The sequence below is a fragment of the Vombatus ursinus genome, unplaced genomic scaffold (assembly GCF_900497805.2).
Source record: "Vombatus ursinus unplaced genomic scaffold, bare-nosed wombat genome assembly UNPS02014812.1, whole genome shotgun sequence".
Classification (NCBI taxonomy): domain Eukaryota; kingdom Metazoa; phylum Chordata; class Mammalia; order Diprotodontia; family Vombatidae; genus Vombatus; species Vombatus ursinus.
In genome coordinates, this window is record NW_020954590.1 from 62,017,309 (window position 1) to 62,041,406 (window position 24,098).

The 24,098-nt window shown below is 37.8% G+C and overlaps 1 protein-coding gene across 1 annotated transcript in view; it reads left to right on the plus strand.

Moving 5' to 3' along the window:
- The first annotated feature begins 15,737 nt into the window (after window positions 1-15,737).
- The window catches only part of LOC114053887 (desmoglein-3-like), a 50,661-nt gene continuing 42,300 nt past the window's right edge, over window positions 15,738-24,098 (plus strand). The window contains exon 1 of the mRNA XM_027876995.1: window positions 15,738-16,042. Within this exon, the coding sequence (XP_027732796.1) occupies window positions 15,995-16,042 (48 nt within the window). The 5' untranslated portion in view covers window positions 15,738-15,994. The remainder of the gene's footprint in view (window positions 16,043-24,098) is intronic.

Here is a 24,098-nt window from a genome sequence, read left to right on the forward strand (position 1 = left end):
TTTGCATCAATGTCAGATATTATCATGACTGTCCCTTATTAGACCTTGCCCATAGGTACCTGCCAGGGAAAGTAGATTCTAAGGGGTAAATACACTGAAATTTAACAACTGGCTCTCCCAAACTGATTAGAGTTGACTGTAGTGCACCCCTGAGCATACTTTAGAAAAAGACTGGAGTATAAAAACAAAAGGCTCTTAACTCCTCCACTTTAATGGACAATGGTGTCAAAGAAATCCCTGTGTAGGCTGTCAAGTGCTACACAAACAAAAAGTCTTTTTGAAAAACTGACAAATCTATCAACATGTCGATGTTGAGTCTTGTTGGACTCTTCCTGACCCCATTTGGGATTTTCTTGGCAAAGATACTGGACTGGTTTGCCATTTCATTCTCCAGTTCACTTTACAGATGAGGCAACTGAGGCAAACAGAGTTAAGTGACTAGCCCAGGGTCACACAGCTAGTAAATATCTGAGACCATATTTGAATTCATGTCTTCCTGACTCCAGGCCCAGCGTTCTGTTCACTGTACCAACTAGCTGCCCCCAGTTGACATATTGAGTTTTTCTAAATGCTGTCTAGCCTATCAAACAATAGAATAGAATGGTGAAAACAAAATGTGAAATTATCCAGCCACAATTAGTGTGTTGTCCTTTTTATTTTGGCACCTGAACTATCCTCTTCAAATATATGTTCATGTCAGAGAGAAGTATGTAATGGGTGATATCAGGAGAGCTTCTAATCAATTTGATGAGTTTCCCCGATCAATCTGATCAACGGGGCCTATGTGGAAGAAAACATTACTTATGGAGCTAAAAATAGCCCCAAACTCTTTGTTGAAGGCACCCAGGGAATTCCTCTGATGGGTCCCCATGACCCAGATACTTCCTAATGATTGATTGCTTGACTCTAGTCAGAGAAACTGCCTTCCCTGAAGTCTATAAGAGTGAGCTGTAAATACACCTTCCCCTTTCCCATCCTTACTTTTTTTTTTCCTTCTTGCTTACTTTCTCTCCCTTGGACTTCCAAATTAGAGTAAAGAACAGGAAGAGACAATTTCGTTTAAAAGAAAGCAAACAAATAAGGAATGCAGACTATAAGCAATAGAAATTGTTCATATTCACTAATCATCAGAGAAAGGAGCCAGTGTCAAGCATCTCATCTATCTCTGTTAGGACCAGATAAATTCGGACTGCCACAACCCATTACATTCATTACTGCTGCCCCCCACCTCCACCGACTTCTCTCTTTGCTCCCTCCCCTTCTCCCTTGTCTGACACATAGAATCCATGTAAGCTGCTTGACTGTTCAGATGGCTTGGATAAGATATGTGCCTTCCAGACAATTCTCTCCCCTGCTAAATCCTGAGAATGTGTGTTTTTCAGCTTTGGAAGTTAGCTCATGGATAATCTTAAGTTTGAGTTTCACAATTCCAAAAGTTACAGAGTACAAGAATCAGAAACTGACCTTGCAAAGAGAGATTTTCTCAGTAGAATTCAATTTGGATCTTCCTTCTCCAGCAGGAGAACTATACCATGCCATGGCAAAGCAAAATAATCTTCCTTCTCCAGCTGGAGAACCATGCCATGACACGGCAAGGTAAAATATCTGAACTTTTCCAAGCCTACTTCATTTTGCTGTGAGTTGCTCAGATGGTATAGGCCCCAGGTGAACAGGAAATATTTGTTCAGAAGTCCCACAGAGGAACTTTACCTTCCAGGGGAAACTAAGTTATTTTATCTACCAAGTTATTTAAATATTTCATATTTGCTTTATTTGTTTATTTGTTCCTGTGAGTCTTTTGTGTCTTGCATATTTTCCATGGTAAAGGAAATTAAGATCTGTACCCATATCGTATATGGTACCTTTGTGGGAAGGGATTCTGTTACACATGTAGCGTCCCTTCTGGAACACCCCACTCACACATAGAGGTTGGGTCCCCAGAAACCACTATCCTCAGATGGATCTGCATTTCTAAAGCTCAAGAGCCTTGCCTTCCTACCCCCATTGACTTCTAATAGTTAACAGACCCATTTCATCCATCCTTAAACAGGCAATTCTTCAAAAGGACTTCTCCTAAGGATTACCTCAACATTACAGGTGGCTCTGGGGGTGCTGGAAAGTGTGCTGGACTGGTATTTATGACCCTGACCCTGAGCCTTTCCCCATTATTTACTATCTGTGAACAGCAGACCCCAGCAGGAGGCATTTTTAAACAATGACACCATCCCCAAGGCTGGACCACAATGAAGTTTCTTACTCTTTGCTCCATTTGAAGAAGAATATTGCCTATACCTGGCCCTACCAGAACTGAGTCTTTTGGAAAAATCTATTTCCAAACCTGTGTGGAGGGAAAGGGAACAAACTATACTTATTCAAGTAGTTGGCTGTTGTTAAGTAGTGTCCTACTCTACATGACCTTAAAGACTTTGTCCATTTGGTTTTCTTGGCAAAGATACTAGAATTGTTTGCCATTTCTTTCTCCATATGCCCCCATTTTACAGATGAGGAACTGAAGCAAATAGGAATTAAGTGACTTGCTCAGGGTGACACAGCTAGCAAGTGTCTGAAGCCAAATTAGAACTCATATCTTTCTGACTCTAGGCCCAGTGCTCCAAACACTGGAACACCTAGAGGCCCTAGAGAAAGTTAGAATTCTTTAAAACACGGGGGTGGAGGGGGGTGTTGGAAATGAGGGAAAGAATATTCTTATTTTGCCTTCTTTTCTATACTCCTATTGCCCCTACGTAGGTAAGGGTAAAAAGATTTTTACTAGATAATTGCATGGTTACCATTATTAACAAAATTCAGAAACACTAAATTTTATGATCACATAGATTGTACTTTCTTATAGCTTCATCATTTGCTTCAACTTTTTCGTGTAGGTCACCTTTGTAAATAAAACGTGTATGACACGGATGGAAAATAAAAACAAGCTTCGTCCTTCTGAAATCAGAGCAACAAGTAGGAAAGGAATCTGTCCTCATAGAGCAAAGAAAGGATTTTCAGCTCTGTTTGCTGGAGTCCATGGAAACTGGGCTTCTTAGATTAGACAATTCTGCCTTGCGCCTCAGTCAATACAATAGTCCTCCTCAAGTAGCTTTTCTGCTGGTCACTTAAGACAAGTCTCTGCTTTTAACTTAGAGAGATAATTGGAAGTGAACAGCCCTGAATGCCTGTAGTTTTGGGGAGAGGAAAAAGGATAAAAAGAAGCAACCTTACAAAAAGAAAGGAAGAAAGAAAGAGAGAGAAAGAGGCTGAGTGTGCCCCATCTGGTGAAGAATGAAAGCTTTTATACAGTGGAAGCAGGAAAAAAGCATTTTGTTCTGTTGAGCCCATTATCCAAAATTCCAAAGAGCTTTAATTGTCAATAATGGCCACGTATACCTAGGACTGAGTACCTAGATCCCTAGGATAATGCTGTGCAATTCAGCCAAAGACATAAGAACCAGTCTCCATCTCTATGTGACTACAACTAGGCTTGTGATTTCATTGGTATAGGAAGGAAGATAAGACGTATTTGTTAAGTGCCAACTATATGCCAAGCACTTTACAAGTATTATCTCTTTTAATACAACCTTTCCACCATAGAGAACCTCCCTATTATTTGTCTGTTAGCGTATTTCTATTTTTTTTTTTTTTAGGCAATTGGGGTTGTGACTTGCCCAGGGTCACACAGCTACTAAGTGTCTGAGGCCAAATTTGAACTCAAGTCCTCTTGACTCCAGGGCTGGTGCTCTATCCACTGCACCACCTAGCTGCCGCAGTGTATTAGTGTTTCACTGAAGTCCTTTGCCTGGATCTATTAGCATGGTGAGTTTCTGAATTAACTTCAGTGGTCATTGAATCAATAAAGATTTCTTAAGTGCCTACTCTGTGTCAGGCACTGCGTTAAGCTCTGAGTAGACAAATACAGAAAAGAAAAGACAAGAAAGAAGCCAAGAGATTGGGGTGGGGGAGGGATGGGGAAGAGATCTTAAATGAGGGGCATGATGGAGAAGTCCAAAGGATTTCAGCCAGGTGGGAAATTCTCATTTGTTTCTGTGGGGGCACATGCAAATGAAGACAAAATAGTGCTTTTAAAAACTCTCCTTGAGGGTCCAGAGGAGGTAGAACCTGTTCTAGTGGCCTATCTTAACCTCTAGTATTTGATTGCTGACTAACTCATAGCTGAATACACCCCCACCTAGAAAGTACTGAATAAAAGCCCTGAGAAAATATTAACCTGTTTGCTGTACCCATATTGCATGGTTGCAAGGGTGGGGAACCTTTGGCCTCAAGACCACATGTGGCCCTCTAGGTCCTTAAGTGTGACCCTTTGACTAAATCCAAACCTCACAGAACAAATCCCCTCAATAAATAATAAATAAATAATAAACAAATCCCCTTAATAAAAGGATTTTTTCTGTGAAGTTTGGATTCAGTCAAAGGGCCACACTTGATGACCTACAGGGCCACATGTGGCCTGGAGGACACAGGTTCCCCACCCCTGGTTGAAGTCTGAAAACTGGCTCAGAATTAAGTTCTATGGACAAATTCAGTCTATGGACAAATCCAATGGTGTATTTGTTTTGCCATTTGCTAACCCTACATACCCTCAGTCTGGGGTCCATTATCCAAACTTCCAAAAAGCTTTAATTGTCAATATTGGTCATGTATACTCAGGACTGAGTACCTAGATCTCGGGGAAAATGCTGTGCTGAATTCAGCCAAAGACATAAGAACCAGTCTCCATCTCTATGTGACTGCAACTAGACTTGTGATTTCATTGGTATAGGAAGGAAGATAAGAAGTATTTGTTAAGTGCCTACTATATGCAAAGCACTTTACAAATTTTATCTCCTTTATTTTCACAACAACCCTGCCCACATCACTGGTATAGTGAATTATTACAAAATTACACATTTAGAGAGCATTTGGCATTGAATAGTGAGGAAAGTGAATGGGAGGGCTAGATCACCACTTATTTGTCACCAAAACCCCACAAATCCCAAAATTAATTCAATATCCAAAGGTATATACTAAGTTTCAGAGAGTACATTTTAAAGAATTCAAATAGTTCATAGGCAAGATCCTACCACTAAACAGGAAATCAGTTCAAAAAGAATGGGAGGCTTTTAAAAACAATCTTCAAACAAGCTGAGGATAATACAGCTTGGCTAGACTAGTCCTCAAACAATAGACATATCTTCCATCATCAGGTGTGTTTAGTGTGAGTGAGTATTTACACATCAGAAATGGGCAAAAGTCACAAATCAGGTCTTGGTTTATTGTTTTGTTAATTATTTGTACTTAAGAAAGTGATAGAGAAAATGTTAATAATGCATATTAAACTTAGAAGTGCATCACATATGTGTATATATATATATGCATATATATGTATATATCTGGGAAGAGAGAGAAAAGACAGAGATAGAGATATTTGTGTGTATATAAGTATGTATCTGGGAAGATAGATAGATAAGATATTCCTAGAAAACCAATTGTTAAACATTTACTGACACATTCCTGCCTATATACTTAAAGCCTTTCCAGCTTGGCAGAACCAGCTAGAATTGCCCTTTGCTTCCACAACCTTCAAGACCCTAGCTCACAATTAGGTATTTGAGAAAATAAAATATATTGGGATAAATATAGAGTTCTGAATTTGAGTTCTAAAACTCAACTCTACAAAGAAGAGAAAGGAGACATAGAAAGAAAACAGTTCACATAAAAATGGCCTAGGTGACTGCTTGGGCCTGCAAGATCTATAGGAATCAACAGTGTGATGTCTCAGACAAAAAAAATTTGCATAATTGTAAATATAAGTATGATGTCAAGAATGGAGAAGGTTATAGTCTCACTATGCCTGACTGGGCAGACCGTATCTGAATACAGGAGTCAATTCTGGAGTCCATACTGATAAACTAGATCATTCCAGAAGAAGGAATATAGAATGGGAGAGGACTGAAAGCCATTCCAAATAAGGATCAGTTAAAGGAACTAGAGGTATTTAACCTAGAGAAGAGGACACTCACAAAGATTTATAACAGTTGTTTTCCAGTATCTGAAGGACCGTTATATGGAAGAGGGATTAGATTTTTTTTCTTCTTGGACCCCTGGGACAGAACTAAAGTCAAAGGGCCAATAATCTAATAAAGAAGACTTTTGACTCAATAGAGGAGAAAACTTACCCAAAATTAGAACCATTCAAAAGTAGCTTAGGTTGTCTCATGCTATAGTAGATTATCCATCATCAGAGGTCTTTAAGTGGAAGCTACATGATCACTTTTCAGAGCATAGTGCCTGGCACATAATAAGCACTTAAATTCTTCACTCATTGCACCATTCATTCATCCACTCATTCATAGACAGGATTCACGTAAGTGTTAGAGCAGATGACTTCCTAAACTGAGAGTCTATGAATCTCTGATTCTTCAGTAACTCTCATTACTGGAATGTCATTGGGGGGGTCAGGAGGATGTTCAATTTCCTTATCTCTTTAATACACTAAGAATATTTCTAAACCAATGGTACAAACTGTTCCACTTCTAATTTAAAATAATTTTAATAATGTTTTCTTTGTTTGAGATACTATTTCTTTAAACTCTAAGTCTATATCTACACTAGCTCCTAGTAAGAAATAAGTGCCAATAATCAATTTTTTCCAGAATCATTCATGCAACAGAATCACATGGTTCTAATAAACTACTCTACTCCCATTCAGGGCAAAACACATGACTCAAATCTAAGTAAAGCTCCTCCTCCTCCTCCTCCTTCTTCTTCTTCTCTCCCTAATGGCAAAGGACAACATCATCTTATCCCTGGGATAAGTACTCTGTACATATTAGACATTTAATAATTATTTGTTGAATTTTTGTTTGAATCTAAACTATTGAATAACAACTGACACTTATATAGGACTCTAACCTTTACAAGATGCCATAAATACACTATTTCATTTGATCCTCATAAAAATCCTGTGAGCTAGATAACATAGGTATTATTATACCCATTTTACTGATAAAGAAACTGACACAACTAACTAGTGTCAGAGATGGACCTCAGACTCTAAACCAGGGATTTTAAACCTTTTTTCGTATCATGGCCCATTTGGTAGTCTGGTGAAGTCTATGGACCTATTCTCAGAATGATGTTTTTAAATGCATAAAATAAAATAGATAGGATTACAAGGGAAACCAATATTGAAATACAATTAACCAAAATTTTTTTTAAAAGTTCACGGACAAGTTCATGAAAAATCTATTCATGGACCCCAGATTAAGAACCACTGCTCTTGACACAATTATCTTTCTTTTCTTAATTTTTATTTCTATTTTTGTGGACAAGATAGAGAGATACAGGCTAGGTAGACTCTGAAATGGTAAAATGGTATACTCAAAGAGTAATTCTATGTCAGTTTAGAGTGAGGTCCCCCATGGGGTGCCACAGATATCTTTCCTTGCCCCTATTCAGTTAAACTTTTTGACTTGGATAAAGGTCCTGGTTTTCTTTCCATTATTCCAATTCAGGTAACAGGAGAGTAGAAATAAAAATATTCAGGGATCATTATTTAAATCTCAACAGATTCAAATGCTTAAAATGAAGTTTGACTATACCAAAGTATTACTGGATCCCAAGACCATGACACTCAAGTGAAATGAATCACTTTCATGCCCAAAGGCATGACAGATTGTCTAAGAAGATATCCATCCTGTCCTATCACACCCAAAGCTTGGGGTATGGGTCACTACTAAAACATGGTGTCACTGAAACTGTTTAACACTCACAAACTAAATTAGTTTTCGTGACTAAGAGAGCAAAGTGAGGGTCCAGTTGACTCAGTAGACCTGTTGTGCTAGGAAGACAGGCTCTAGGTTTCCATACCCTTTTGTTTTGCTTTGGGCGGATCCTTCCAGGAAAAGCCTGAACATGTTAGCACTGCCTGGACGGCCTTAAACCAAGGGACCACAAATCCGGGATGCAGAGGTTGACGTGATGAGAAAGGCTACCTTTCCCAAGAACCCACAGTAATCCTGAAGTCTCTTTAAAGAAAAATGAAATTGGACCAATGCTCAAAGAAAGAAAACAGCTAATGACATGAAGCAATGGAGCCAGAATCCTTATTGGCCAAATAACACTTTGATTGAAGATTTGGATTTATTAACAATTTAGACGTGCAATGGCTTCTAATCTACTACTATATGTCAATGAAGGGAATAAATGGTGTTTATACAAAAGTAGGCCAATTAAACATGCCCTAAGCTGCAGAAAACATGTCTCTGTTTTTGAAGTGAAAGAAAAGTGTTTCACTGGGCCTTGTTTGAACACCAAAGAAATGCAGCTGAAATAAATAATGTCCTTCTGCCCTAGAGAAATAGCTATACCAGAAGGCCTTTCTTTCTAATTAACATTTGCGGAGAATTTTGAAACTACTGGAGATAGCCCCAATACCAACAAAGTTTGTAAAATCTGTGTGCAAGCTTAACAGATTTTCCCAATTAAAATCTTTTTAAATCATCAAAATACAAATAAGTTTTCTAACCAAGCATAAAGATGGTTGGGGTCATGGATCCACAGATTGTAGATTTAGAATTGGCCACTATCCAGTCTGAACTACAATGTTTCTGAAGTCAGTAGAACAACAGCAAAACTTGGTTTGTTTTTTGTAGAGAAGCCAAAAATGGTGCAGACAAGAGAAATAAAAATTAATTGATTGTTTATCTTTGGGTATGTCCTGCTGCTAGAGCTTGTGTTTGTGAACCAAAATATTTGCTAAGAACCATGACAGGCCTCAAAAGTTCTCTTAACTTTCTGGTTTTTTGTGTTTTTTTTGTTTTTGTTTTTGTTTTTTTAAAGAAGATCTAGCCCAGGAATCACCATACAGATCTCTGTTTTACTCTGTACTCCAATTATGTCCATCAAACAGCCACACCTCATATCTTGTGGTTTGGAAAAACAGGTAGAGGGCTCCACCTCTTATTACACCCTATGTATGGGTGGAGTGGAAAGAGAAACAATCATCCAAGAAACCATTCTCCTTCAAAGGTACCACCAAAAATAATTCTCTTACAATATGATTTCTAGACAAACAAAAGGCATCATTTTCCCATTACTTTAAATAAGAGAAAACTTGCATGTGATTTATGAAAGATATACAAAGAAAGATTAAATAAATACCCATAATGAAATCATTTGAATCCTGGAATCATTAAATGTTATAGCTAGAGATCATCTAATCCAAGTACCTCATATAGGTGAGTAGTCCTGAAAAACTAAAGGAATATGCCCAAGGTCACGCAGCAAGGAAGTGGCAGAGCCAGAACCCAGTTCTTCAGACTCCAAATTGCACATTTTCATCTCATCTCATCTTTGCATTTTTACAATGTCTTAAGATACAATAATAATAATTAGTAGTAGCAATAGTAATGATATTACAGTATTTACATAGTGCTTTAAGATTTACAAAGATTTACAAACAATGTATCATCTTCATCACAACCCCAGGTAATCAGTGCAATTATTATTCTCATTTTACAGGGGAGGAAACAGAGGCTGAGAGGTAAAGTGACTTGCCTAGAGTCACACAGCTAATAAATATGAGGGTAGATTTGAACTCAGGTCTTCCTCAGTTCAAGTCCAACACTGTTATCCAGTCTCACCTAGAGGACTGCGAAGTGCTTTAAATATGTCATTTGATCTCACTTTAATCACTTTAATCAAAGTTGGAAAACCTTAGATCCTCAACTGCAACTGTCTCACTTTATAGATAAAGCTGAGGCCCAGAGAGCCTTGCCCAAGCATTAATAGCAAAGTCAGGTTTTTATCCCATTTACTCTGACTCCAAATCCAACAATCTCTCCAATACCCATGCTGCCTCTCTAACTTGAAGTAAAACTCAGACAAATGGTGTATAAGGCCAGGCCAGACAGTACTAGGCAAAATTGTGAAGTGGGCAAAGTTTTTCTTAGGAGCTCTGGCCTCCCAATTCTGTGGTGTTTTTCTTCATTTCAGTGATCTCATCTCACTCTGGGAAACAGTGCCATGTTAATTCCCCATTCTCTCCTCTGAGAGAAGAAAGTGATCTGAAAACCTTGTGACCTAATGTATGACCTCTTCCAGGAATATTAGCAGTTTAAAATAATGTATCTGGGAGACAACAAAAATACCTACACTAACTTATAACACAATATGCTTTTAATTTATAACACAAAGCAGGAATTACTAATGATGACATTTCAAGCCATCAGTAAGAAGAGCATAGCATATTGGCTGAGAAGCTTTGCTCAAAGCCATTAAAATGTGAGTGAGCAACCACTTATTCCACGTAGTATGAAAAAATGCTATCACAAAAAATGGTGACTATCATTTAACACATAAGCAAAATAGGATAGGCTATGTTTCATCTCAGTTCACTCATACGTAGAGTTTAGATCCCAAGCCAGGAGAGAATACACCCAATAACAATTGTACACATAAGATCCTTTAAAGAAACAAAAGCAGGAATCGCAGAAACAAACGAAATTACGCCAGGTACTTCCTAAGTGGAAATCATGTAATTAAGGCCACTAATTAAATTTCTTCCTAAACAAATGAGAAATGCATATGCAGTCCTTCTTGCCAATATTTTTAGGTGCCTTCAGGAAATTATGCTAATAGAAGATAGGTGTGATTTCCCATAGCCTGAATGAGACAGTAAATGTCAGTGACAGATTATGACTCTTGCAAACCAAGTTCGATTCCTCAAGGAATATGCATAACCTTTGTCATGCTCTTTAATAAGCTAAGGTACTAAAGTAGATCTACATGAGCAATCCAAAGCAGGGAAATGCCCAAAGCTGGTAAGGCCTCTCATATAAGAAATATAATCTGAATATTTCAAGTCAAAATGATAATAGCAACACAATTATTTCCATTTCAGATACTTTATTACTAGAAGACCAATATAGATAATGAACACCCAAAAATACCAAGGGAGAACCTGAAAGAGATTTACATGTTCATTTGCATAAATGAAGAGACTAAATAGTCCATAGTAGATGAAACATGTTCCGGTTTCCAGGAAGGGGTGAAACTGTGATTTTCAATGCCTAAAATTATTACCATAATTGTCGTATTGTACAGCATTTGCCTCTTGTTCAAGACCTGTCATCCCATTGGTGTATGTACTCCTTTCCCCAATATGGATTGTAATCCCTTCATTCCTTTTCTCAATATACAAGTTCTGTGCATGTCTTGAGGCAGTAGTAGAAGGAATGCAGGTTTTGGAGTCAGAGGACCTGGGTTTTAATCTTGACTCTGCCCCTTACTTCCTGTGTGACCTTGGGCAAATCACTTAACTTCTCTGGGCCCCAGTTTCCTCATCTATAAAATGAGAGAATTGGACTAGATAACTTCTAAGGTCTTTTGTAGCTCTATATGTATGCCCATATAAGCTTTGAGGTTCCTCATCCTAGCTTCCACTCTCAATATCAAGCTGGGGTCCCAGATCTAGACTCAGGTTTCTAACGGTACCTATGAGAAATCATACCAGATTTTCTCTAATGCTGTTAGCTTCAGCCCCAACTGGTGTGTTTTGTCCCAAGGTTATCAGTTGAAAATCATTTAGTAGCTCTAAGCAGCTTTTAGAGATCTTTTCTAAGGTAGTACAATAAATATAGCTGGTACAAAACAACCCCCTTAAAGAAGTCTGTGATATACACTTCCCCAGGTACGTAAAGAGTCCAGAGAAAATGGGCTCAAGCTTAGAGACTGTAACTCATGGTTCCTGGATGCTAGAAATCCTTTTTTCCCTTTTGCAGGATGCTCAAGACTTCCTCCTTGCACAGTGTAGTCTCTTTGCTGGGCTCCTTGCAGAACTACAGTCTCTCCTTGGCTCTCAATAACGCAGACACTGCCGTGAACTGATGCCAAGGCACTGTATAGGACACCAATGAGAAGATGGGCAGGCCAACATCCTCTGGGCCCTTCAAAGCTAGAGTTTGTACTCCTCTGGTCAAAATGGGTCTAGGGGAGAGAAAGAAGACCTGCCCCTGGTTTCTCTTTTCTTCAGCTCAATCTTTCTCAAGGGGCTCAGCCGGAATTCCACACCAACTCTGATTCCTAGAATTCCATGAATTCTCAACTTCTTTGATAATTTGATGGTCCCCAGTGTGGGGCCAAACTCCCCTAGCTTATCCAACAGGATTCTTGAGTTATTTTCTCCTAGCTCAAAGGCCTTTTTTGCATTTAATCCAAAGTGTTTTGATTGATTCATTGAATGAATGAACGAACAAGTATTTATTAAGTGCTTGCTATGTGCAAGCTAAGGACTGGGTATAGAAATAGGAGAATAAGACAGTCCCAGTTCTCAAGGAATTCACACTCTAATACATGTGAAAGGTTTCAGCTGGAAAAAAATCAGATGGAAAAATCCCATGGCCCTTAAAGTGCAATGGCAAAGTAGATGTCTCTTCTTTAATATCATTTCTATGGATAAAATGATATCTGTTCTGATGTGGAACCATTTGAGAGTGCCAAGAACTTTGGTGACAAGAACTTTATTTTCCAGGTCTTCAGTGGCTGTGGTACCTACAGGTGCTTATGCCAGGCTGCATCTCCACAGGGAGACGCTTCCCAAAATGATGGCTTTGGTCTTTGACTGAGATGTGTTAAAGCATTAGAGCAAAAATGAGGTGGGCTGCTCTAAATCCCAAACTTACACTATGGTCTATAGACAGTTAATTAACATACATTTATCAAGTACCTATTATAGACCAGGCATTATGCTAGGAACTCGACTTAGCATGCAAATGCCTTCTTACACTTCAAGTGTCTCATTGTAAAATGAGGGAGTTGGGCTAGATGACCTGATAAAATATAAATCTATGACCATCTTCTATTTACTTACCTTAAACTGACTATAACATGATATAGACTTGAGTGATCCTCAGAAAACAAATGTCACAGTCTGTAACTTGATCAATTTGGTCAGGTTTGTTAGAGTTTGTGTTACCCTGACAGCCTCTGAGAACCCAGAATTTCTTCTGTACAATGATGTAGTATTGGAGTATTGATTAACTGACTGATTTATTGATTAGATGGCAACTAGTACAGAAATAATGTTCATTGTAATATAGGGTAAAGTATGAAAGTACCACAAGGGAAATACAAATAAATACTCTGGAATGTCAGAAGAAGGAGAAATCACAATTAGCCCAGGAAAATCAGGAAAGTTCCATAAAAGAAATGGTATTTGAGTTGTCCCTTGAAGTATGGGTAGGATTTTGGCAGGCAGAGCTTGAAAAAAAGAGAGTACCATGATTAGGGTTGTACTTTGAGAAGTAGATCTGGGGAAAGTATGGGGCACAGAAAGTATTCTAGGTAAAATGAACAGCACAAGCAAAACTGAAGAGATAGAAAAACATAGTGTATATTTGGAGATTCACCAGCATTAGTGCTTGGCTAGAGTAGAAGATGCACATAGGAACATTTAATGGTGTTGTGGAATTGAAGACTGGAAATGTGAACGGAAACCATATCATAGAGGGCTTTTGAATGTCAAGCTAAAGTGTTTGAAATTAATTTAGTTGGCAATCTTAAAGATTTTTGGAAAAGGAATTGAAGTGATCAAAGCAATGTAATCTTAGCCCCTGAATAGACACCAGAACTTCACTCCCCCATTTGGCCAAAGCAGCTCAGAATGACACAGAGAGGACCAATCCCCACCCAGGCCTCACTTCATCCAGAAAGGGGCAAAGGAAACAGTTAATATTACTAAAAGAAACAAAAAGAAGTCCAGCTTTGCAAAGAGTACTATGACATGAAAAATATACAAAACCAGAAAGACATTTCCAATCACCACTGCCCAAGAGAATCATTTCATCAACGACCTAGAACTCGAAAGGACCTTAGAGGTCAGCTAGCCAAACCACTTCATTTTATAGATAAGTAAACTGAGGCTCAGAGAGAGGGGGAGATTATGAGCTGTTGTTGAAAGAGAGATATTATGTTGGTAATAATGGAAAACAGCAGCAAAGCACTTAGGCCGTAGCACACATTAGGGAGGTATGTAATAGGGCAGGTTGAGAGGAGAAAATGAAGGGAAGGATGAGAGGATAGTGGACAGTGGGGCAGAGAGAAAAAGAAAAGAGAGAAGATGCAAGATACTAGAACTTTCCAGAATTATCCTTTTTCTCCCACCAGATCCAAACCATTCTTTGCAAATCCTTGGGCCCCACCCATTCCCTGAGAGGGAAAATAGTCCCCATGTGCTTAGACATATAAACATGAGTCTCATAAATTTAGCCCAGAATTCAAACGGCTGGCTGCAGCAAGTCCTCTGGCAAGAGCTTTCTGTTTCTAAATTCTCCATGATACTGATCATTGAAAGATCCTGTAATATCCTTTACCTGCCCATATCATCCTACCACCTATATCTTCCTTTGTACACAACCAAAAGGCAGCTTTAAGATTTTGTTTAAAATAAAGAAACTCTGCCCTAGGCTTCCATCTTTTCATGTTAGTTTAAAAAAAGAAAAGGGGAAAAAAAGGAATGAGAAAAGAAAAAAAGAAAGATTAAAATGAAAAGCTACATAGCCAATCACTTCCTGATCCTAGATGAGAATATCAACAAAAAATGCAGTTGTACTGCTGGAAAAACCTGCAAAAAACCTCAAGCCTGTTCTTGTGAAATTTCTAGTCCGAGCTGGCAGCTTCCAAAGAAAGGGATGAGCTAATTCTCCTGTTAGAATCAACTCAGACCAGATCCTCCTCCCAAAAGCGTTGTCTCCTGTTCTGAGCACCAGAGCTGAAAAGAGAAAGATGTGGACAGCCTGAAAAGGAAAAAGAGGCAAGTAGCAAAGGAGATTCAGGTCAAACGCTGGACTAGAGAACCCCTTCCAGTCCTAAGAGTTTGTGATTAAATAGTTTCTTTGTAGCTAGAAAAACTACAGGCATTAGGGGCAGCTAAGTGGCACAGTGGTTAGAGTACTGGCCCTAGAGTCAGGAGGACCTGAGTTCAGATCCTGCCTTAGACATATAGCTGTAATCCTGGGCAAGTCACTTAACCCCAATTGCCTCATCAAAAAAAAAAAACTGCAGGCATCAGTTACTTGGTTTATTAATTTATAATTCCAAATGTTTCCAAGGTAGAACATGAGTTTCCATTTCAATTTTATGTCTGATAATTTACTAATGTAATAAAATCAATGTAAAAAATGTAAAACATGACCACTCAATTATACAATAATGATACTATTTTGTGGATATAGTGCTTTAAAGTTTGCAAAGAACTTTAAATACATTATCTCATTTGGTTTTCCCAGTAATCCCCAGAGGTATGTAACTACAGATGTTGTTTTCTCTATTTTGTAGATAAGAAAACTGAGACTCAGAGGGGTCAAGTCACTGAATTAGTAAATGCCATAATAGGATTCACCCAGATCTCCTGATTCCAAGACCTGAGCTCATTTCAACTATTTAAGCCGACATATTCTTCTGGTTCCTTGAATCTTTTTTAAACTTTTTTTCCAGAAACTTTTATCTTATATAACTTTTTGCCCCTATGTGTTCTTATACTGTACGTATGTCCAAATTTTATATAGAAACAGTCTTTTTTTTTTTAGTTTTAAAAGTCTAACCAAAAGGAGAAACTTGGCATCTTCTTTCTCATTGTCATCAAGGGTGGTTTTTTCATTTCCATGTGATGAATTTATTATTCACCTGGCATCTTCCTATTACACTTTGTCTACAGCCTGTGAAATTTCCTTTCAGCTTCCATCAAAGGATTCAATTCACAAGAAATGAGGTGTGTCTAAGGTTTTACCTGGAAGCAAAAATGATGCAAGTCTTTCAGGTGAGACCAACCCAAAGTTTTAGGGTGGAGAATCACATAACAGTTGCATGTGTACGTTTGAGGAGAAGAGAGCAGACACACTGCTGAGATCCAGCTTCTCCAAGTTTCCATTTCAAAAAGTTCCATAGACTAGGACCAAAACAGCCGCTCACTGGGATTTGTTTGCAGGAGAAATCAGAAGCCATGGGCTGGCTTGCTTTAAGTACTGCGGGAACTCTGGTCATTTTAATGGTAAGTTTTCCTTTTTACCCAGTAATTGCAACCTGCTCCTTACATACTAATTACTTCTTTTTTTTAAAGGATGATTATATGGAAATGGTGGGTTCTTATAGATATTAAGGAGAATCTATAAAAATATAAATGTGCTGATAAAAAAGTTTAAATTGCACTTTTAAAACTTGAGTTTAACAATATTATTTTTTTTGCCTTTCATTTGGATGTTATAATTCACATTTTAAAAAAAGTAAACCAGAAAGAAATGTCTATTCTATAAATCACCATCAAGCATTTCTTCAATTCAGTGAACATTATTTCAGTGTTTTCTATAGAGGAAATTTTTTTTAAAAAATCCTAATGCCAGATTACCAAAAAAAAATTTAAAAACCAACAAGCTGACTTCTTCATGGTTATGCCTTCACCATCTAAACACAGCAACTCATAGAAGAATTGTTGGAATTAAAGGGAATTTAGATATCACCTCATCCAATCTCCAGCCTACAGCATGGGTTCTTTCTAGGATATCCCTTACAACTGAGCAAACAAAATAGAGCCAATTCTAATTCCCACAGTTGCCTAGGACCAGATATTGTATATGTCTGACCTATGAGTAGTTTTTTAATATATTCAAAGTTGCAGTTGGAATTATCTTTAAATCAATATTTTGTTTTATTGAAATTTGAAATACGCTAGTGGCTCAATAGAGAAAGCAGTAGATCTAAAGTCAGGAAGATCTGAGTTCAAATTCAGCCTCAGACATTAGATGTATGACCATGGGCAAGTAATTTAACTTCTGTCTGCCTCTGTTTCCTCAACTGTAAAAAGGGAAAAATAATAGGACCTACTTTTCTGGTTTGTTTTTGAAGACAAAATGAGATAATATTTGTAAAAAGTGCTTAGCACAGTACCTGGCACATAGTAGGTGCTATCTAAATGCTCACTCCTTTCCCTTCCCTTGCAATTGGATAAGTTGGTAAAGAAGCCATTTTAGCAATAGTGTTTTTATAAAGCATAATAAGTCTTTACTAAGAAGACATATTGTACCAACACCAACCATTTTCCTACAGAAAAGGACTTAGGTCACAGGAGCCAAGGAGTTTTGACCCATTTTTCTGAAGGTAGCTTGTATTTTGTATTTTAGTTGTTACATACAAATGTATTTCTTTATCTGCAGAGACCCAGATGTAGATATATGTGGTTTAGATAGAGATATGCAGCATATCCCAAAAGTCTTAGACTTCACTAAGCTATTAAAGCTTAAAACTGCACTAAGACTTTTGGAACACCCTTAATAAAATAATTATAAATTATATAGAGAGATAAATGGGAGTGTGCTGGAGCTAGCTCATATTGACTCTCAAAAGCCAACCGTTAAATTTTCATTGTGAGTGGTTGTACCTCAGCAATTGTCAAACACTACAAATCAGGTCTTGATTTATTGTTTTGTTGATTGTCTACACTTAAGAGAGTGATGGAGAAAATGTTAATAAAGAAGATTAAACTCAAAAGTACAGTAGGCATATATTTTATTGGAGTCCACTGTTAAATATTTGCCAGCACACCTCTGAATATAAATATAGGATGATAATAGATATACATATATATATATACATATATACACACACACATCATATGGACAGCTAGGTGTCACAGGGTCATGAAGAGTAGGTGTGACTGAAATGACTGAACAACAAATACACTATATACAAACATATGAAAAACTGGTCTCTATTCTAACTCTAGACTGAAAAAATACTAGCTTGGACCTCATATGTTGTTGTAAAGTCATTTCAGACTTGGTTTTCTTGGTAAAGATACTGGAGTGGTTTGCCATTTTCTTCTCTAACTCAGTTTATAAGTGAGGACCTGAGGCAAACAGGGTTAAGTGACTTGCCCAGGGTCACATAGCTAGCATGTGTCTGAGGCCAGATTTGAACTCATGAAGATGAATCTTCCTAATTCCAAGCCAGTGTTTTATATCCACTGCGCCACCTAGCTGCCCTGGGATATTGTTTATCTGTGTATATTATTAATTAATCATTGTCTTTCTTTAGGAAAAAAATCAGCCTCAGGATATTAATAAAGTGCTTTGTAAACCTCAATGTGTTACATAAATGTTGATCATTGTTTTATTATTATCACTATAGTAAAATAGATCATGAATGTAAATCAACAACCAGACAATCTAGCTTTTCCACTGACTAGTTTCATAGATTTCTAGTTGGAAGAGATATCAGAAGTCCTCTAATTTAACTCCCTTACTTCACAGATGTGGAAACTAAGGCCAGAGTGATCAAATAACTTACTTAAAGTCAAATGAGTAGCAGGTGGAGTGGCCTGGACTAGAACCCAAGTCTTTTGTCTCCAGACCAAGGGCTCTTCTCCCATCCCACACTATGTCACTCTGGGCACCAAAAAAGCAACTCTTTTGTATCTAGGAAACTGGAATAATTAAACCAACAGTTAGTGACAAACCAAAAGAACTTTTCAGTTACAAGAGCTTCTGGTAAATGAAAGGGATTGCCTTTTGAAATAGTGAATTCTCAATCATTACAAGTGTTCAAGCAAAGGCTATATTTGGGTCTAAGGTTGACTTTCCAACCCCAAGATTCACATTACAATTCCATTATTGTTATCTCACATTTATTTACTTATCAAGAATGTGATAGAAAGAACTAGAACAGTTTAATGGTCTTTCCCAAGAACTGACCAAGCTGCAATTTGCCACATAACCAAAGTGCCCATATCAGTAATCATCTCAGATATATAAATATTTATAGCATTTTAAGACTTATAAAACATGCTCTATTCAACAATCCTGCCAGGGAGGTATTCAAGCTTTATTATCCCCATTTTATAGATAAGGAAACTGAGGCTTAGAGTATCTTGCCCACAGTCACACAGCCAGTTAATGTCAGAATTGAGATCTGAAGCTAGGCCTCCAGCAATCTTTCCATATGCTTGCTTTTGGCTTTTTGCAAGCTCTCTCTAACTGATTCCTCTGCTCCCTGGGTAGTCTTAGACAGTAGCTGTGCAAAAGACAAGACCACTGTTAAGATTTGTTTATGAACTAAAAACAAGCTCAGAAGTCCTATGTTTCCCATTGTGGCCTACAGTTAGTCCCCAAATCTCAGAGGAACTCTCTGAGGTCTGGAATGGTTCTAGGGCCTTCTTGCCCTGATCAGAATTCTTAGACAGCCCTGAAACTGCCCTGCTCCCACAGCCCCCATGTAGCCAAGTCCCTAGATTAGGACCAGACCTCAAATATGCTCCAAAAGCAGCTACGGTCCAGGGCCTGCCATAATGCAGGCTTGAATCCTCAGAAGTTCTGAAAGCCTTGAAGAGTCTACAACACCCTAGAGAGCCTAGAGCACATCCTTGCAGCAATGCACACAACTGGCTGCAAGGAATGCCCAACACAGCCATAATTTATTGGAGTCCATACTAGACAGATCTTTAGCATCCCCAAGTTCATCCTGGAGCACACTCAAATGTCTGTTGTGCAACATCAATCAACAAGCAAGCATTTATTAAGTGTCTGCTATGTGTCAGGCACTGAGGTAGGTACTGGACATAAGGTACAAAGAGTAAAATAATCCTTATTCTCAGTAAACTTACATTCTAATGGGGGAGACAATATGAAATATGCAGCATAAATATAAAGTGAACATATACAAATACTAGCAAAGTGGTTAAATACAAAGTAGTTTGGGAGGGAGGGCACTGGCAGTTCAGGGATAAATGAAAATGATGCTTATACTGCCTCTTAACAGATGAGAGGGATTTAACAATAATAATTAGTAACAGTTATATAGTACTTTCAGTTCAGTCACTTTTTTCAGTCATGTCCAGCTCTTCATAACCCCATTTGGGGTTTTCTTTAACAAATATAGTAGTGATTTGCCATTTCCTCTTCTGGCTCATTTTACGTATGAGGAAACTGAGGCAAACAGGGTTAAATGATTTGCCATAGGTCACACAGTTAGTAAGTGGCTGAGACCAGATCTGAACTCAAGAAGATAGATCTTCCTGGCTCTAGGCCCAACACTCTATCTACTGCACCACCTAGCTGCCTACTGTGTGCCAGACACTGAGTAAAGCACTTTATAATTATTCTCTCATTTGATTCTCATAATAACCCTAGGTGATAGGTGCTATTATTATCCCTATTTTACAGAGGAAACTTAGGTTAAGTGACTTGCCCGGGGTCACACAGCTACTGTCTGAGGTTCAATTTGAGCTCAGGTCTTGGACCAGTGGCCCCAAGTAAAGGCTATATTCACGAGGCTAAAGTAAGGAGAGTATATTCCAAGCCAGTATAAAAGGAGGGAGACAGGAAATGGAGTGTCATAGATGAGGAAAAGAAAGATGGTCAGTTTAGTAATGAATGGGAAAGACTTTGAGTTTCTCAGGAGAAGTCAGCAGGGCATATTACTAAAATCCATTGGAAGAAAAAGACATTTTCAGGTGCTAAAGAAGATTATCACTATGAGGGGTGCGGAACAAAAGTTATATTCATTCAACATAAAATACCACAGAGCAACATCCATTGAGAGGTAGCACAATATAGTGAATAGAGGGCTGACAGAGCCCAGAGGTAGTGTAGTCACATCCCACCACTGATACAGACAAGCTGTGAGACGTTCCCACAAGTCACTTAATCTCTCCGTGCCACCAAATGAGTTGCTGACCTGCATCAGTGGAGGAAGAGTCCACTCGGGCAGTTTCCTGCACCAATGGCGTCACAGGTTAAAGATCAAAAACAATTCATTAAGAAATGATCAAAATACACCCAGTAAGAACTTGCATAATGCAGGTTTGTGGTTTTTAATGGAGTACATCCGAGTTGAAAGTTGATGAGATCAATAAAAACTTACTTCAAAAATAATTTTAAAATATTTTTTTTAAAAAAAGTCAACAAGAAAGGATAAATACTGAACATGAGGAAAAAAGAATTGGTCAAAAATTTTATGGACATATGACTTACACATGTACAGCTTCAGAGGACAAAACAAGAACTGAGACTGAAAGTTATAAGGATGCAAAATTCTGTCCAATTTAAGGAAGACATTTTTAACAATTAGGCTGTCCTGAAATGCCAAGGTCCAGGGGTGGGGAACTTGTGGGTGTGGACTTTTGACCAAGTCCAAGTTTTACAGAACAAATCCTTTTAATAAAAGGATTTGCTTATGAAGTTTGGATTCAGTCAAAGGGCTGCACTTGAGGACCTAGAGGGCCACATGTGACCTCAAGGCACTGGTTGCCCACCCCTGCACGGTCTATCTAAAGAGTCCCCTATCACTGAAGGTATTTAAGCAGAGGCTGGAAGACCATCTGTCAGAAACACTGTAAAGAGAATTGTTTCATTGGGCCCAAAGTCTGATTTCCTTCTAGCTCTAAGATTCTACGATTTTTCAATTGTGTAAAGGGTTTATTGACTATCTTCTGTGCAAAGTGGTTTGAGATATAAGAAATATAAGTTGCCCTTAAGAAAAATAGTCTCATTAGGGAGACAAGACCTGCACTTAAAAAAATAATTAAATAACAGTAAATAAGTACTAAATTGTGTGGTTTAAAAAAAAACCTATAAGTTCAGTGGGAGATCAAAGAGAAAGGAGATCAATACAGGTTTGAGTGATTCAGGTTGGATTTTACAGGCCTTGGCTCTGATCCTGGTTTGGTGCCCATTTTATGATCTTAAACAAGCCATTCTACTTTCTTTGGGCCCAGTTTCTTTATCTGCCAAGCAGAGATTATATCTGTGCTACCTACCTCAAAGGGCAGATAAGCAAAGAAAATGAGATTAAGCATTTACAAAAGATGTTTTCAAAAACATAAAGTGCTATGCAAAATATTATCGTGAACATTGTCTTGATTATAATGAATAGAAATAATGATGATGATGATGATGATGATGATGATGATGAAAATGGTCAGCTCCTTTAATGTTCTGATTGTTTTCAATGACCCTAAATATTGTGTTATCTTGATAACAAATTAAGCCTAGGATGATCCCAATATTCCATGAACCACAAAGACTTTTTTTAAAAAAGGCAATTGTGAAGTTAATGATAGTGAGACAGTAGAAAGAGTAAAAGATGTTAATTTAAGTCAACATGGGTGTGGAAATTTGACATGTCAAATTTTAAGTCCTATTCAACATTTCAATTTTCAACTCTACAGTGTGGCATCTCCAAAAATTTTAGATCCTACACCCTAGGATTAAAAAATGTTTAAGCATAGATCCCTAATACATGAATTACTAATTTATAAATTACATGCATGTTGCTGTTCTAATGATTGTATATATTGTGAAACTTTCATAAAGCACAGAAATTTAGAAAGGTAAAGATGAAATATTTGATCCTAGAGTAAATGAAGATCCACTGGAGTTTATTGAATTAGGGGAGTGATATAGTTAGTAGGGAATATCATTTTGTAGGTGTGTGGAATATGCATTGGAAAAGGGAAAGACTGGAGGGGAGCTAATTAGGAAGCCCTTGCAATAGTTCAAATGAGAGATGATAAGGGACTGAAATGGGCTGGTGGCTATGTGAATAGAGAGAAATATAGGATTCTGAGAGATGTTGTGTAGGTAGAAATGACAAGATTTGACAATGTTTGGTGAGGGAAAATGAAGATTTGAGGATAATGCCAGGGTTGTAAACCTGAGTGACTAGAAAAAATGGTATTATCTTCAACAGAAATGAAATTTTCTAGTTTGGAAAAGGGCTGTGAGTTTGGGCGAAAGAAAATACAATCACAACCTGTCTATACCTGTTCATCTGGTGCCACAGAAAAACAAAAAAAGTGTTTGGGGTCTTACCAGGTACTACTCCAGAGCATGGAGCCCACAAATAAGGGGTGCACAGTAGCCACAAGGAGATGGATGAGAGGGTAGGATGTGGAGATGTCGTAGGGAGGAGGATACAGCAAGAAATTTTTCCTGCCATTGCTAGTGCAAGTATCTGGGTCAACTAGGTTATAACTACCCTGTGGAATCCACCCACAGTGTACATGGTTTTGAAAAACCAGAGGTAAGAAGTATAAAATAGGGCCTTGTTTAAGGAGATGGTACAGTTGTATATGAAATAGGCCCCCAGTTAGCTACCTCCCATTGATTGACCACATATACCTTGGGGGTCAAGCCATAGAATCTCCCTCCCAGAATTACTCCATATATTCCCATTTTGGAGACACCTTACAGGTAGACTGATTGGGGTCAGGAGAGAGGGGAAATCTTCCTGATATGAGAGAAAATCATTCCATTTGTTAAGGGGGCTTGTTTTTTTGTTTGAATACATTTTCATGTACACTGGAAATGTACACATCCAAAAAACATTTAGGGACAAAATAACCTATATATTTAGAAAATGCTTATGTTATGTAGACAGCGCTCTCATCTCCAATTATATATTTTATAATGGAAAAAACATAAAACATATTTTTGCAAAATACTTCATCTAAAAATATGAATTTTTAGGGAATTTAGATTTCTTTTGTTTTACTTAGAAGATTAGATTATTCTACATTCTATGCCCATTAAATTCAGAGTTTCAAGCACAAGGGGAAGAGGACTGCGTTTGGAATTAGAAAGAGGGCCCTGTCAAAGTCCTGCTTGGCCATGTAGGACCTGTGTAACCTTGGCCAAATCACTTTACATTTCCAGAACTCAATGTCCTCATCTGTAAAGTGAAGCAGATGATTTTTAAGGTCTTTCTAACTCTAAATCTATGATCTGAAGTAGTTTGATATGCCAAAACTCTGATTTAATGTTTTCAAAATTTTGGTAAAACTTACTCTGATAAAGACATGAGAAGACATCTCCCTCCTACTCTTTTGCAAAGGTCGGGAGAAAGATAGAGAAAGGAGGGCCTACAGAGGTGGAACTTTGCATATATTTGCATCATATTTTTTGGTGAATTAATCAATTTTGCTATTTTCTTCTTCTTCCTCTTTTAAAAATAATTCATTGTTATAAGGTATGACTCTCACAGAGTGGAGAGAGAGGGAGGAATATAGGAGGAAATTTTAAAACAATGTAAAAACAAAAGATATCAAAAGTTTATTT